This window comes from Oncorhynchus gorbuscha, linkage group LG10, assembly GCF_021184085.1.
Source record: "Oncorhynchus gorbuscha isolate QuinsamMale2020 ecotype Even-year linkage group LG10, OgorEven_v1.0, whole genome shotgun sequence".
Classification (NCBI taxonomy): domain Eukaryota; kingdom Metazoa; phylum Chordata; class Actinopteri; order Salmoniformes; family Salmonidae; genus Oncorhynchus; species Oncorhynchus gorbuscha.
In genome coordinates, this window is record NC_060182.1 from 34,860,119 (window position 1) to 34,877,181 (window position 17,063).

Sequence of the window (17,063 nt, forward strand, 5' to 3'; positions counted from 1 at the left end):
ATAAGCCAAATGAGGCGAACAAACAAGCGAACAACACATGTGAAAGAAAGTTGCATTGAAATTTGCTTGGAACACAATTTCTACATGTGTCTGGAACCAAGCGGTGATATTGGCCCCTGTTTCTCTAAAGAATGGTGAAGGGCTGTACATACCTTATAGTGTCTATTTTGCTATGTAAAGTCTCAAGGTCAGGCACATGGTTAACTCAGCAGAACTCTGAAGTAGTTACTCAGTGTAAGAGAGGAAGGGTCATTGGTGGAGCCGCCATTAAATGAGACAAACTACAACATAACACAATGACACTTTGTTAAATAGAAGAACTTGTTGGAAAAGGAATACACAACATTTTGGAAAAGGATGTTTGACAAGTCGTACCACAACATGAAACTGCTCAACCTTGATGCTCAACCATTCAAATATACGTATTAATTGACTGTAATACAAAGGGAAATTAAAAAAGCCCCAGCTAAACATTTTATTTTGGAAAACTCGCACAATTGCTCACATGCTCATAGTTTCCCAGATCATAGCAATCCCCCCTCCTATCAGTCAGTAGTAGTATGACCTCCCACGGGGTTATGTTTTCGACCTTAAAATAGGATACCACAATGCTCATACAGAACCTTCTAACTCACCAGTACTTCCCTAAATGATTAGTCACCAAGTATTGCATGTTCCATCATGTGTTGATTTGTTATGCCTGTCAATGTCAGTGAGTGTGTGTCAGCATGTGAGCATGAGCAAGAGCCCTTCGGTTCCCTTTGGGAACCGTCTTACACATCTATGTGGCAATGACTGTGCATGATAAGTTCCTGTATCAAACTTCACAGTTACCCCCATCAGACAACTGTGTAACTTCACATGCACTGTTGCAAAGGAGAATGAAGAGCATTACTGAGTGCATGGGCTTTGGCTTTTCATTGAGGTAGGTGTTAATTTTTCAGTCTTTTGAGTGAAAGAGACATTAGGATACTGGACAGCTATTTATGAGATGATTAAAGAAATTAATGTTATGGTGAAATGTATATTATTTTCACAGTGAATTGTGCTAGGCCCTTCTTGTGAAATTAAGAAAGATGGCTTATTAAAGTGTTAATTACACAATAATAAGCAATTCTGCTCTTGTATAATGTTGATATTAAAACAATACATGACGATAGTCAGAATGGTGGATATTGCAGTTTGATCAAATTCACAGCCTAGTTATAATACAGTGCAATTCTAAAATGTGTTTCATGTTTAGTTTATTCTAATAAGCCATTTACTTTATTGTTCGTATTCTTACCTTTTATTATTTCTTATTGTTGTTGCATTGTCGAGGAGCCTGCAAGTAAGCACTTAGTTTGACGGTGTATACCATGTGTATACTGTACATACAACTAATACAACTTGAATTCACACAATCATTGGTTTTCAGGCAAAAACCTTGGAGTGCCATGAAGACCACTCTACAGTATCTGTGGGATGTTTACTCAAAACCAACCCAGGCTGCCAAGGAGGTCCTGACATTACTTTCTATGTGTTTCATTATCGCCATGGTGACTGGTGGTCTCCTCTACCATTGGATGACAGAGATCCTGAGATATGACAGTGGTACTTCCAGCACTGCTGCTTGCATCTATAGCGTGGCCATCCTTTTCCTCTCGTTCCTCTGTCATCCTCTCCGTTGTGTGCTAACTATGATCCTGCCCACTCTGGGCACCAAACAGGGGCGCAAGCTGATCATTTCCACCTCTGTGATTGTGTTAGTGTTGAGCATCATCCTTAACATAACCGTTAACATGGGAGTGGTGATACACGTTTTAAAGTGCACCTCTGAAGGTTTTGTCCACTCTCTTTTAAACTCATCTGAGCTGTTTCAAGAAGCAAAGAGAGATCTTGTTAGAGAGGCTATCAAAGTGAAACAGGAAGAACTGAATATCGTTAACAGGTTGAGGAAATTTGATCATTTTACACACATTGATGTGTCAAAGGTCAAAAATATGTTTGTTACTGTAAGCAAACAGATTGAGAGTGACTTTTCACGTGCCAATAAACTGCTGGAGGATTATAAACTTCTGTCAAACAGGATTCTGGCGGCCATCTTTCTAATCTACCTGATAGTTGAATCAGCCTACTACCTGAAGTCATATGTCATTTCAGTTAAGTTTGACAATGTTTACATCACCAGACAATTGCTGCAAAAAGCATCTGAGGATGGAATCCAGATAGAGCCAACTAACTTGAAAAATATGGTTAATTCCACAAGTTGTAAAATAACAAAACAGGAATTTACCAAATGTCTTGCTCCTATAGTAGTGGTGACTTTGTATTTTATTGTTATTATCTTCATAATGGTTTTGGATCACATTGTGTACCATCTAGTTACAGTGAGTGGGCCTTGGCTGCTGGATGTTCCAGCTACATCTGTCAACATAGCTGTGAAATATAAGGTAGGTCAATATTGATACAGTACTTTACTATGTGAGGTAGGGCACATCACGGGACATAATGTGACGTTATATAATGTGTAGCCTTGAGATCAATGATGATATAGAAATTGAATAACACAGTGGACAAATGGGGACTGGATTCTCTTTTCTCTGACAGATTCACCTGCGCTTTCCAGGTCTATGTATTATCCCAGCTATCTGTAGGGATACAGAACTGGCAAACCTCCACAAGCAGTATGACTGGACATTTAGCCCAGAGGCTTTACGCTGTTATATTGAGCCCTCTGCACCAGACCTGAGAGTGAGGGTCTTCCTGGGACTACTCTGTCTGGTGAGCTACATCATGGTGTTACTGGAGGTCTATGCCAGGCGCATCCGCAGGAAAGTGTCTGCATCCTTCTTCAAAACGCAGGAGGAAAAAAGAATTCATTTCTTATTGAAGAAGATACAGGCGAAACAGGACACAAGAGAAAACAATATATTTTTCATTGAAGCTGTGGATGAGACCTGTGTTCACACAAACCAAAACGTAATTTGAAGCTTGACTTGCTGTCATTATATGTAGTTTAGGGTGACCTCTGCTTTTAATACGTTCACTGCTCCTCTTGAGCTATTGCCGTTATAATAGATTTATTTTAGAATTGGAGAAAACCCTGCTCAGTCTCCCCAGCTGTCAGCTGAGAGAATTTGTTGATTCGATTTGTCCATATTTTCAGATTGAACTGATTCTGCAATATACAAATGAAAAGCATGGAATAAAACATTTAACTTCAAAGTGATACAAGCATGCTTATCCCTGTGTTACAATACAATTGATGAATTCAGTGCCAACATCCTGCTCTCCATGAGCCAAAGGGCCTGTTGAGAACAGGACAGGGCATCCTGTTACTGAGTCACAGTCATAGGACCTTTCTCCTGGTCGTGGAGCACCCCTCTTACGCCCACATTGCCTCGTCTCAACAACACTCATGAAACCATTTTTGTAGGCTTAATGAAGAAATAAATACCATATAACAGACTATCACAAGTGTTTTCACTCAATGTTTTATATTGTGAAAGGTTGATGCTTTTAAAGAATTTGATAAAAATGGCTTTGAGTTCCCTTTTAAAGTAAAACTACTTTTAACATGTAAGGAACAAGACCATGTATTACTTTGTTTCTTACCGCAAGGGAGAACTCCACAATCAACAGACGACTAGGTGACACCTAGCCCCACTAACACTAAGTGCATTTGTGAAGTTTTTAAGGGACAAATAGGCTATGAAAATTCTCATAACAAGGAGCGTAAAACAAACTCATTGAAAATCTGTGTCAACAAACTATTTGTCCAATTCAATTAATTAGACTCAGATGAATGTTCAGAGGGCAAATATTGTGACACATAGTCGTGTCATGTGTGGGCCTTCCGAATGTTATTACAAATGAATTAATATAATCATGCTTGTGCATAATGTGCATAACAATCACAATTATTATTTTAGTGTTTTGGTATTATACCATTTATTATTTCTGGTCAATGATGGATTCGATTGTGTGAAACTCATTTTCATATGACACCTAAAACTTAAACTTTATCTGAGAGCAAAAAACGCTTCTGTACCTCTGTGATTAATATTTGTACTTTTTTTGTCATACCACAAAAATGCTTCAGCGTTTTTAGCAACACACTGCTTTCAACTCCCAGAAGGCATCAGAAGGCACTTTTAGCTAGAGTATTATTAGAACGCCTGTTCATCTATTTTTCATCCAGCCATTTTGTCCATCTTCTTTTTTCTTCATCTTTACCCCATAATTCAAGACTATGTGTCTAATATTTTATGCTTTGTTGCTGTGAGGCCTGGAACCGAATGCATAATTCAGATCATTTCTCTTCACATAAATCTTTGGTTCTGTACCAAAATAAAAGGTTAATAAATTGTATATCTTGGATGTAACTTAATCTCTTGATTCAAATCCAAGCTAGCATAGAAATTGAATGTCATTAATGAAGCATCATGTAAAAAGTAAGACCAGCTTTGTCAAATGGGGTGATTATGAGAGACACAAGGTCAAATAGTCCAGCGGATAGGTTAAATAATTGTTCCATTTTATGATACAAATATCAAACTTGGCACACTAATAGATACCTTAAAGAACATTTGGAAGATTGGAGGCAGTCTGGGAAGCCTGGCCTGGCCTTAATATAAATGGCTGCCACTCCAGATTTCCTGTTAGAAGAAAATAGGGTAAAATCATTCCAAACAATATAAAATTGTATTTACCCACTAAATAAACGCCACGGATAATAAAGACAAAAAAATACTCTTAAGACCTTAATAGGGGTCAAATTGAGGACATTCTGACCATAGTCCAGTGGCTAAATAAACAAATTGTGGACTTTGTGATAGAGCCACCAAATTTCACGCACAGCTAGGTCCTGTCTAAAGAAGTCTTTCTGGTTATAGTGCTATATCAGATTTTGTCCATTACCCCTAGCAATCATTTCCAAAATGGCCGCTGAAACGTATGCTAAGAACCAAAGATAGGTAACTGGTTGGATAGATATCACCAGGGTTGCTCTGCTCCGGTCAGAGAGAAAACGGATGACAGAGATAGTGCCAAAGTTCACATATTTATTAAGGACTTGTGGGTTGACATGGTAAAGTTGGATTTGTGTATGGTTCTGCAAAAAAGGAGAGAGATCATAAGCAGGTTGCATAACATAAAAGGTAAAGGTGATAAGGATGCATTTATTAAACCAATATATTACTTATAACGAAAATAAGGAAATTACATGACATCTTAATGTTAAGGCTTAATGTTAAGATTGAGAGAGAGTCAACAGGTGAAATCAACTTGGTTGATCAATTTATCGCAGCAGTATGAAGCTCTATCAAGTCTGAGGGTTTTTGTACAGCCGCCAACCAGCTGCATGGGGCTGTACTGGACACTTGTCACATGGCCATATTACATTAAATAATTGGTACATACAGCCCAATGATGGCTTAAAATGTTTGAGGAGGTCTGTAAAACAATAAAATGTCCCAAAGATGCCATATAAAGTTGAAGTCGGAAGTTTACATACACTCAATTGCTATTTGGTAGCATTGCCTTTAAATTGTTTAACTTGGGTCAAATGTTTCGGGTAGCCTACCACAAGCTTCCCACAATAAGTTGGGTGACTTTGGCCCATTCCTCCTGACAGAGCTGGTGTAACTGAATCGGGTGTGTAGGCCTCCTTGCTCTCACACGCTTTTTCAGTTCTGCCCACAAATGTTCTATAGAATTGAGGTCAGGGCTTTAAGATGGCCACTCCAATACCTTGACTTTGTTGTCCTTAAGCCATTTTGCCATAACTTTGGAAGTATGCTTGGGGTAATTGGCCATATGGAAGACCCATTTGCGACCAAAGTTTAACTTCCTGACTGATGTCTTGAGATGTTGCTTCAATATATCCACCTAATTTGACCTCCTCATGATGCCATCTATTTTGTGAAGTGCACCAGTCCCTCCTGCAGCAATGCATCCCCACAGCATAATCCTGCCACCCCTGTGCTTCACGGTTGGGATGGTGTTCTTCAGCTCCACCTTTTCCCTCCAAACATAACAATGGTCATTATGGCCAAAACAGTTCTATTTTTGTTTCATCAGACCAGAGGACATTTCTCCAAAAAGTACGATATTTGTCCCCATGTGCAGTTACAAATCGTAGTCTGGCTTTTTTATGGTGGTTTTGGAGCAGTGGCTTCTTCTTTGCTGAGCGGCCTTTCAGGTTATGTCGATATAGAACTCGTTTTTACTGTGGATATAGATACGTTTGTACCTGTTTCCTCCAGCATCTTCACAAGGTCCTTTGCTGTTGTTCTGGGATTGATTTGCACTTTTCGCACCAAAGTACATTCATCTCTAGGAGACAGAACAAGTCTCCTTCCTGAGCGGTATGACGGCTGTGTGGTTCCATGGTGTTTATACTTGTGTACTATTGTTTGTACAGATGAACGTGGTACCTTCAGCGTTTGGAAATTGCTCCCAAGGATGAACCAGACTTGCAGAGGTCTACAATTTTTTTTCTGAGGTCTTGGCTGATTTCTTTTGATTTTCCCACGATGGTAGGTTTATTTGAACAGTGAGAGACAGAATAACAACAAAAACATCCAGAAAAACGCATGTCAAAATGTTATAAATTGATTTGCATTTTAATGAGGGAAATAAGTATTTGACCCCCTCTCAATCAGAAAGATTTCTGTCTCCCAGGTGTCTTTTATACAGGAAAACGTTTGACCTCTGTCATTGCCAACAAAGGGTATATAACAAAGTATTGAGATAAACTTTTGTTATTGACCAAATACTTATTTTCCACCATAATTTGCAAATAAATTCATAAAAAATCCTACAATGTGATTTTCAGGATTTTTTCCCCTCATTTTGTCTGTCATAGTTGAAGTGTACCTATGATGAAAATTACTGGCCTCTCTCATCTTTTTAAGTGGGAGAACTTGCACAATTGGTGGCTAACTAAATACTTTTTTTTTGCCCCATTGTATTTCCCTCATTAAAATGCAAATCAATTTACAACATTTTTGACATGCGTTTTTCTGGATTTTTTTGTTGTTATTCTGTCTCTCACTGTTCAAATAAACCTACCATTAAAATTATAGACTGATCATTTCTTTTCCAGTGGGCAAACCTACAAAATCAGCAGGGGATCAAATACGTTTTTCCCTCGCTGTATGGGTGTTCCCTGATGTCTACTGATTGCAGTGATATACAGATAATATGCTATTCTGTTTTGTGTCAATTTAAGAGACAGGTAACCCATTATGATGAGGCCTTTCAGTATTTACACAAAGTGAGTAAACTACTCCATACATATGTCTAGCTATAGTGTCATTTCAGATTTAATAACCTAAAATGAACACCAACAAGCTACATAGGTTCTAATTGAACAGGATTCACATGGCCATATCTCCATAAATAATTTGTATTTACAGCCCACTATACAATGGGTGGTTCTAATCCTGAATGCTGATAGGTTAAAACCGCATTCCATCTGGTGGCTATTCCACATGTTACCAACGGCTACATCTATGACATTAAAATGCCTATTTACTCTGTTCCATCTGACTGCGCAATCCACTGTCTCATCCGCCCAGCCAGGTAGTTTCTAAACTTGATCTACACTATAAAAAGCTTCTAGACATTATCTTACATTTCTTTTAGACTAACATTTAGTTTTCAACAGCGAATATTTGTATACACCTTACTGTCTATCTCTCCGACATTCGCAACATTGTTTCAATATTCAAATTCGATCTCTAGCTATCCCATAGTAATGAACGTGTCGGGAGTCGGGACGAGCCAGACAGGCAGGCAGTCGAAATCATGAATCAGCTGGCATAATTTTTATGGATATATACAAAGAAATGTCAATAAAAAGCAAGTAAAACGAAATGAAGTGCAGCTAGTTTGCAATCTTTCCAGCTTCAGTTTGAAGTGATTGTGTTTAGCTGTGTTGTTGGCTAGCTCCTCTGAACAACAGTGTCCTGACGAGAGAGCACATTTTCTATGCAAAGTGAAATCGTACCTCATTAGCTCATTGTTATGGATGTATTCAAATAAATGTCCGTAGAAAACAGAGTAAACAAATGCAACTACTTTACTGTTTTCTGTCTGCACTGTTTGACTTGACTGTAAGTTAGCTGTAGCTGGCTAGTTAGCAAGCAAGGGATAAGAACGTTGCCAGGCCAGTATGGCAATGGAGCATTTAGAACGAACGACTGGGTCGCGTCCATGGATACAGAACAAAAAGACTGAACGACTGGGTCGCGTCCATGGATACAGAACAAAAAGACTGAATGACTGGGTCGCGTCCATGGATACAGAACAAAAAGACTGAATGACTGGGTCGCGTCTCTGGCAACCGAACTGATAGAACAAATGATTAGCCAGCTTGGGTAGCAACCCTAGATTTGTGTCAGGACTATATCTTGTGGAAGGATGAAAGAGTATGAATACAGTCATCAAAATAACATTTTTAATGAAAATATATCAATCATTATTTGAATATGTTCGTAACCCGTTGTATAAAAGTGATAATGCCCACAAAGCCGGTGTTTGGAGAATATATTGGCACGGTTTGCCGGCCCTCGACTTCATCTCAGGCCGAAAACAACCGTGCCAATATATCCTCCAAACACCGGCTTCTCGGGCATTATCACTTATATGATGGTTTAAAATGTTTGAGGCGGTGTGAAGAACACAATAAAATGACCCAAGTATGCCTTATGTATGTGTCCTTTAAATGTTATGCAGAAATGTACTCTAAAATTAATGTTATGTAATTTGAATTGGGCATAAATTCATTTGTAAGTGGTATAATAATGATGCCTTAAAATGTTCTAGGTAGTATGGAAAATACAATCAAATGGATCATGTATTTTTTGTTGTTGTTGAAAATACAACTAAAAATGTTTCTAAAATGCTGTCAAAATTACAGATTATTGTTGATATTTTGATCCCTGAATTGAGACGATCAAATTTCAGCATGCTCCTAATGATTTCAAAATATTGTGTTATATATGTGGATTAGAATGATATATAACATGTACCAAAAGAGTAAGGAATGGTAGAATTAGTATCGTGTCCCATACATCCAATTAAAAAATGTGGAGTTCTATAATTGGAATGGCTTCACGTCCATGGTTCCAAAATACAGAATATCATATTTCATATCATTGTAATTAATAGACTTTAGGGGACACCCATTTGACAGTTTTCAGTGTTTAAATGTAAAATACTGAAAATGAGGATGAAAGTATGTTCAAGAACCAGTAATGTTGATAAATTTGTGGCCACTTTTTCACCACTTTTCTACAAAATATTTAAAGGATACATGCAGTACCAGTCAAACTTTTGGACACACCTACTCATTCAATGGTTTATCTTTATTTCTACTATTTCCTACATTGTAGAATAATATTGAAGAAATCAAAACTATGAAATAATACATATGAAATCATGTAGTAAGCAAAGTAAGTAAGTAAAACAAATCTAAATATATTTTAATGTTAGATTCTTCAAAGTAGCCACCCTTTGCCTTGATGACAGCTTGGCACAATCTTGGCATTCTCTCAACGAGCTTCACCTGGAATGCTTTTCAAACAGTCTTGAAGGAGTTCCCACATATGAGCACTTGTTGGCTGCTTTTTCTTCACTCTGCAGTCCAACTCATCTCAAACCATCTCAATTGGGTTGAGGTCGGGTGATTGTGGAGACCAAGTCATCTGATGCAGCACTCCATCACGCTCCTTATTGGTCGCCGCTCCAAAGGCGCCACTTAAGTGGGCCAAGACTATAGTGGAGTGGGGCCCACGTCCCGCGCCAGAGCCGCCACCGCAGACAGATGTCCACCCAGACCCTCCCCTAGGGGTTTAGGTTTTGCGGCAGGAGTCCGCGCCTTTGGGGGGGGGGGGTACTGTCACGCCCTGACCGTAGATTGCTTTGTATGTTTCTATTTTTAGTTTGGTCAGGGTGTGATGTGGGTGGGTATTCTATGTTGTATGTCTAGGTGTTGTGCTTCTATGTTTAGGCCTGGTATGGTTCCCAATCAGAGGCAGCTGGTTATCGTTGTCTCTGATTGAGAACCATACTTAGGCAGCCTGTGGGTAGTTGTTTTCTGTCTTTGTGTGTCTGCACCAGACAGAACTGTTTAGTTTGTTCCACTTTGTTGTTTTTTTGTTCTAGTGTTCAGTTTCTTTATCAAATTTACCATGAACACGTACCACGCTGCACCTTGGTCCTCTTCACCTTCTTCCACCTACAAATATCGTTACACACACACTTTTCACTAAAGTCAAAACAGCACGAGCCATAGGATAAATGTGCTCTGATGGAAACAATACAGGTAGGATAGTCTGTAGCTCATTAATATCCCCTGTTCTGAAATCCGCTCAAATAGTATTTACTCACATCACTCAAGAAGATCTAAATGCATATTCTCATGAAACTGAGTGAGATCACATGGTTATGGTTGACATGCAGATGCAGCTTGGACGTTTCACCTGTAAAACAAGATGAATTTATCATTCATGATTAACAGTGATGATGGCCTCTTTTGAAATAAGATAGGAATCATTTCTTGTTTAAGGGTATTAAAAATACAAACATTGATTAAAGTCAATGCTTATAGGCATAGGGAGATGTTGCATTTGGATTAAGTGTTTTATGCATATAAAATGTTATTATTCAACAGGCTACGGTGCAAACGTTGATTTCGAAATTTCATTTTCATTTTATTTATGCTCCAGCACCTAAGAAAAAAGCACTACACCACTGAATATAACAGGTTAATCCTGCAATGACACTATAGCTAGACATCTTTGATAAGACTTTTACTTACTTTGTGTAAAGTCTGAAAGGTCTCATCATACAAGTATTTGTTAAAATGGGTTACCTGTTTCTCTGCTGGACATACTGTAATATATTCCTGTGGGATTTTACCTGAAGTAATGTGTACAGGGAAGGTTTCCTGTAATTATTCTTAAAATTGTCTCAAAAGAGAATAGCATATAATTGAAATCAGTCAACTTCAGAGAACACCCATATGACGTTTTAGTATTTACATGTAAACTACTGGAACTAGCCATGAAAACATACACACACAAAAGTAATTTGGCATGCGTTTTCACCACATTTATACTAAAAGTTTAAAGGATACATTACATTTTTAGGCCATTTTATTGTGTTTTCCAGGCCCCCTCAAAAATGTTAAGCCATCATTGGGCTGTATGTACCAATTATTTATGGAAATCTGTCGTTCTACCCCTGCACAGGCAGTTAACTCACTGTTCCTAGGCCGTCATTGAAAATAAGAATTTGTTCTTAACTGACTTGCCTAGTTAAATAAAGGTAAAATTTAAAAAATTAAATGGACAAAATCTGTGATGGCACTATAGCCAAACAAACCTCTTTAGACACACCCCAGCTGTGTGAAATTTGGTGGCTTTATCACTATCACATTTATCACTATCACATGGTTGACTTTTTTTTGCTTCCCAGACTGCCTCCAATCTTTAGAAATGTCCTTAAGGTATCCAGTATTACTGTACCATGTTTGGTACTTCTATCATAAAGTGAAACGATCTCAGGTATATTTGTTTCTTTTCCGCTGGACTAAAAGGTAAAAAGTGATCTGCCTGAGCACTGTATTTGTACATTATATAATTTATCAATACAGGGACGCAATGATATTTACATTTGTGAAATTTAGCAGACTTACAGTTAGTGCATTCACCTTAAGATAGCTAGGTGGGACAACCACATATCACAGTCATTGTAAGTACATTTTTCCTCAATGAAGTAGCTATCAGCAAAATCAGAGGTAGAAAGGGCCTACAGCAGGCTCTCCTGGAGGAAGAGCAGCTCCGTCTTGTCGGGGTTGAGCTTAAGGTGTTGGGCCGACATCCAAACGGAGATGTCTGCGTGTCACCACGTGGGTGTCAGAAGGGGGAAGTAGAAAAGTAGTTGAGTGTCATCCGCATAGCCATGATGGGAGAGACCATTGAGAGGATATGACGGAGCCGAGTGACTTGGTGTATAGAGAGAAGAGATCTTTGACTGAAGGAAAGCAAATCAGAATTAGCTATAGCATGGACAGCTCTGTCATAGTAGGGCTGGCGTAGCCTATTCTGATACGGTCCAAGTGGCTTATCCAAATGGTTTGAGAGAACGCCAGATTAGGTTGGCTGAGAGCTGAGGGGCTTCATTAACACGATCCTCAGAATCCAATGCATCCAACAGAATTAAAGCAGTGGTTAATTAAAGCAGTCTTCCCATAGGACCAAACCTAATTACCCAGCCCAACGCAGTTGTGTTCTGTGATTTGTGGCCACCAAAGTAGCTAACATAAAAATCACTTTTTACTTTGCCTTACATGGTAAAAACAAGTGACATGCATTCCAGCATTTTTGGACCCATTGTGTCAACATAGTGCGTCATTAAATCTATGGCCATTGCTGGTACTAGACAAGGCTGAGTTGTGGTCTATTTTTGCTGCAATTTGCACTGTGTTGTCAAATCAAATCAAATCACATTTTATTAGTCACATGCGCTGAATACAACCTTACAGTGATAGAGAGAGAGAGAGAGAGAGAGAGAGAGAGAGAGAGAGAGAGAAAGATATATATGTATATATATATATATATATATATATATATATATATATATATATATATATATATATATCTTTCTCTCTCAGAGAGGGGTACAGCACCACTGAGAGGGCAACTAGTCATTTTACTATCTCTGTGGATATCAGATGGACTTGAGTTATGAAGCTCAGACCTTTCCAAACAATGGTAAGCTCCTTTTTTTTGCAATCATTGCAATTGTTTGATAATAGCTATTTCATTTCAAATATCTTTGTCATCTCAGATGATAAATGACATAGTCATTGACTTATATTTGTATCTCATTTTGAAGGGGAAAAAATAACATGTATATATTCTGGGCAATTTTAGAATAATTTGTATCTATATTTTTTCAGGATTTTTGTCAACTGTTCCACCTCAAGGCAAATTAAAGCAGAAGAAAGGTGCCAACAGTAAAACACCATGGAGAATACTACTGACACCTCTCAAGATGTCTTAAATTTCACACAGAGTGAAGTTCTAATTAGTATGCCACAGAACTCAATTGAAGTGCAAGTTATAACAATTGTTCTCGCACTTCTAATATGCGGAGTTGGGATAGCGGGGAATATAATGGTGGTGTTGGTTGTGCTGCGCACCAAACACATGATGACTCCTACTAACTGTTATCTTGTCAGTCTGGCTATTGCGGACCTTGTCGTCCTTCTAGCGGCAGGTTTACCTAATATTTCTGAAGTAGTCGACTCTTGGATATACGGTTACGCTGGGTGCCTTTGCATCACATACCTGCAATATCTGGGTATTAATGTATCATCCTGCTCCATCACAGCCTTCACCATTGAGCGTTACATTGCTATCTGCCACTCCATCAAGGCGCAATTTATTTGCACCGTGTCTCGGGCGAAGAGGATCATTGCCTGTGTGTGGATTTTCACCTCGCTGTACTGCACAATGTGGTTCTTTTTAGTGGACACGAACGAAACCGTCTACGCCGATGGAGTGGTGGTCAGCTGTGGCTACCGTGTCTCAAGAAACCTCTACATGCCAATTTACTTTCTAGACTTTACTTTGTTTTACGTCATCCCTCTCATTGTGGCCACTGTACTGTACGGTCTTATCGCAAAGGTTTTATTTATGAGCCCCTTGCCAACCAATCTCAACGACAGAAGTGAAGGTTCTATACACCAGGGGCGATCCACCAGCAACGTGAAGGTGTCGTGCAAATCGAACAAGGGTGCAGTGACGTCAAGAAAACAGGTAAGCTACATTTTGTGAATTATTGTGGAAAATAGTAATCAAAGGCTTTTAATTTGACAAAATACAAAATGTGTTCAAATAATAATTTAGGCTACAATATACAAAATAATTCCACTTTGAAAGTTCATCAATGTAGTGTGTAGTTTATGTACACAATGCAGGCTAGTGCATAGTTCATCAATGTAGTGTGTAGTTTATCTACACAATGCAGGCTAGTGCATAGGTCATCAATGTAGTGTGTAGTTTATCTACACAATGCAGGCTAGTGCGTAGTTCATCAATGTAGTGTCGAAGATACAGCAGCAGGCTCATAGTAATGGTTTCAAAGTTCATAACATCCTGTTATTATCACCTTACGTTAATTATAGCTTTGTTTACCATCATTAGACTGTTTTTTCCTAAAGTCCTAAAGTTTCATCAGTCAAACAAACAACCAGAAACATTTGAGTCAATTATTATGACACTGTAGTAACATTTACAGTATTATGAAGAACCTAAATATTTTAACACCATTTTTTCTAAAACCCCCCATAATTTAGGTTACAAAGATGCTAGCAGTGGTGGTGATTCTTTTCGCCTTGCTCTGGATGCCATACCGGACACTGGTGGTGGTCAACTCTTTCATGGACCCACCCTACCTCAACACGTGGTTCTTGCTCTTCTGCCGCATGTGCATCTACGTCAACAGCGCCATCAACCCTATCATCTACAACCTCATGTCTCAGAAGTTCCGGGCCGCCTTCAAAAAGCTTTGCAAGTGCAAGGGCCAAGACCTGGAGAAAGTGACCAAGTACAGTGTGCCAGTGTATTACAGTGTCGTGAAGGACTCTTCCCGTGAGAGCCATGCGCAGACAGAGCAGGAGGATGTCAGCAGCTTTGGTAACACTAGTGTTAAGAGTGTCAACTTCACAGATGACTGTGGGGACACCGGCACTATGTTCAGCATTGCCTGACAGAAGGACAAAATGAAGAGCAGTTCTTTGTGTAAAATGAGGTTTTATAAAGGCCATGTGCGTAGGGTCACCGTTAATGTGATGTACAGTATTTTTACCATGTGTCAAAGGTCAGTACTAATGTACTTTTTTCTTGTACATACACTTTGTCATTTACTGTTGAAATGTATTGACCATCTGCTATAGTTTACATTCTTATACCACAGCCCAAACCTACAGTATATCACCTAATATTTAGGTAGAGAGTTTCTAGTTTAAAAACCCATTGTCTGCTTGTTAAAAGACATTCAGTCAACCAAACAATCTAAAAATATTGGCTGTAGAATTCATGAGGGTTGGAGACTATCCTGATATTAATATTTGCATTTTAATCAGAAACTCATTCAAACTTAGAGCAGCAGGTGGATGGACTAGTTAGTCAATCAATGACAATAATTCATCAATGAAGATCCAGGTAGAAACATAAACAACAGGACTGCAGCCTCTGAGTTATGGACTCCTGTCATTGACAAGAAGTAAAGGCTTGAACGTCACATGACTAATATCATCAAAACACCTTCATGCAGGTTGTGGGTTTGTTGGTTTGTTTGACATTTTCTTGTTGGCCTCTTGAAACCTCTGAAACTATTGCGCTCATCACACTGTACAGTATCTGTTCTGGTCTATGTATGTTGAAGCATGTAAATCCTGTAGTAAAATGTGACAGTGTGGAAGATGGAATGTTTTATTAATATATTGCATATAGCTTTTTTACATTTTCAAATGCAGCACTTTCTCATACCGGTTATAACAATGTCTATAACAGTCACGGCTTTTTGGGGACTTGATTTTTGTGATTAATTTGAGCAATTCATTGAATTAAAGGTGACCAACCATCATGCTTTTGTCCAATATTTGTAGAAGAGCGAGCAGGCAAGTTATTTGCTATAAAGTTAAGTAATGGAAACTGGGAGGCAACTGGCCTGACTGTTTATACAATCTGAAACTCAAACATTCAAAAACTGTATGGACTGCAAGTGGAAATATCCAGCTTTACATTGGCATGTACATCAAATTGTTTTCAAAACATCCCAGTTGATTACTAGTTCCATACACTGCCGGTCAGTTTGAGATCCTGTAGGAATAGAACACATGTCAAGTTTGACATCCATCAATTTCAGCACCACCCCAGTGAACAGCGCCAACAACACACTGCTCAAATCTTTGGCTGCAATCACTGAAAGTTAGGCTATTTCAGGCCTATAAAAATGTATTAGATTGCTCTTGTTTTTCTCTACTGTCTTTTAGTTATTTCCCTCTATAATTTGTGCTTGTTTGATTTCCCACCACGATGTTAAAATGTCTTTTATAGATTTGCATTCAAATTGACCCATTTGGAAGAAAAATATATTTAGAGGCTTAGACAAACACTCTATTCAATACTTTATTTCAAATTCCAGTTCATTAATTTCCCTGTAACATTTTCCTTGAAAGCATACATTTACCAGCTAAACATTCCCTTTCAGTTTGCATGGTGATGACCCCCCCCCTCCCCCTTCAACAGTGTCAGTTGGTTTGACAGTAATGTTGTGCTTGGTAAATAGTGGTTCTATACTGGGGACCTGCCACGCACTGCTCTGCTTCAGATGCTTGCCAGGTTACAGCAACATTGTCTTCTCACACAGCCTCAGTGATGATCATAGACAGTCATAAACAATGGAGGAGTATCCATACTACAACAAACATCCATTTACATTGCGTTCCGCTGAACCTAATTAGTGTTTATGGTTATGTCCACCCCATCCTGTTCATAAAAATAAAATACAAATCTGCCTTAAGATATTTTTTTCTCAGGATTCTGGTTATGGGTTGAAGAGATTTCTTCCAATCTTTCAGACATTATGAGAGCCATTCCTTTCTCATCAAGCTCTACATTTAAAGCCAGAGAGGGGTAATTCTTACTGTTCATTATCTCTTTTAACCCCCCCCCCCCCCCCTGTGCTATGAGCTTCTTTCTCTGAAACCAAGATAACTGCTTCAAGGTTTTAGCAGCCTTTCTGCACAATCAAATGTAGTATGCTTCACACTGGGGGGAGGAGGGGGGGGGGGGTTCAGCTGAATTTTAAGAGGTTTCTAGGGACATAGATTTTTTTTTAGAAACATTTACATCAGATAAGATTAGCTACACAGTTCACATTTATGAATTTTACTCTAAATTGCCTGCAGTGACTAAAATAGAAAGAATGGAATGAAAAGGGAGGCATTCTGACTGCAAGAGGTTTGAGTCTCAAACTTTTAGACTTTACTGTAGACT

At 38.7% G+C, this 17,063-nt stretch overlaps 2 protein-coding genes across 4 annotated transcripts; both read left to right on the plus strand.

The window, feature by feature from the left end:
- The first annotated feature begins 796 nt into the window (after positions 1 to 796).
- On the plus strand, positions 797 to 3,379 carry LOC124045126 (osteoclast stimulatory transmembrane protein). 3 transcript variants are annotated; one of them, XM_046364368.1, is made up of 3 exons: positions 797 to 925; positions 1,418 to 2,432; positions 2,590 to 3,379. In XM_046364368.1, the coding sequence occupies exons 1-3, from the start codon at positions 882 to 884 to the stop codon at positions 2,968 to 2,970; spliced, it is 1,440 nt and encodes a 479-aa protein (XP_046220324.1). In that variant the 5' UTR covers positions 797 to 881; the 3' UTR covers positions 2,971 to 3,379. The 3 variants fall into 3 exon arrangements, with proteins under 3 accessions (XP_046220324.1, XP_046220323.1, XP_046220325.1); XM_046364367.1 differs by lacking the exon at positions 797 to 925 and having other exon boundaries at positions 1,292 to 2,432; XM_046364369.1 differs by lacking the exon at positions 797 to 925 and having other exon boundaries at positions 1,292 to 2,432; positions 2,609 to 2,844.
- Positions 3,380 to 12,665: 9,286 nt separating this feature from the next.
- Positions 12,666 to 15,647, plus strand: LOC124045128 (thyrotropin-releasing hormone receptor-like). Its single transcript, XM_046364370.1, has 3 exons — positions 12,666 to 12,767; positions 12,956 to 13,817; positions 14,357 to 15,647. The coding sequence occupies exons 2-3, from the start codon at positions 13,023 to 13,025 to the stop codon at positions 14,768 to 14,770; spliced, it is 1,209 nt and encodes a 402-aa protein (XP_046220326.1). The 5' UTR covers positions 12,666 to 12,767; positions 12,956 to 13,022; the 3' UTR covers positions 14,771 to 15,647.
- Positions 15,648 to 17,063: the final 1,416 nt, after the last annotated feature.

Coding starts and splice junctions, on each gene's coding strand:
- LOC124045126 (XM_046364367.1), top strand. CDS start 1,359: ATGTGTATACTGTACATACAACTAATACAACTTGAATTCACACAATCA. Junction 2,433..2,589: donor ACATAGCTGTGAAATATAAG/GTAGGTCAATAT, acceptor TTTCTCTGACAG/ATTCACCTGCGCTTTCCAGG.
- LOC124045128 (XM_046364370.1), top strand. CDS start 13,023: ATGGAGAATACTACTGACACCTCTCAAGATGTCTTAAATTTCACACAG. Junction 13,818..14,356: donor CAGTGACGTCAAGAAAACAG/GTAAGCTACATT, acceptor CCCATAATTTAG/GTTACAAAGATGCTAGCAGT.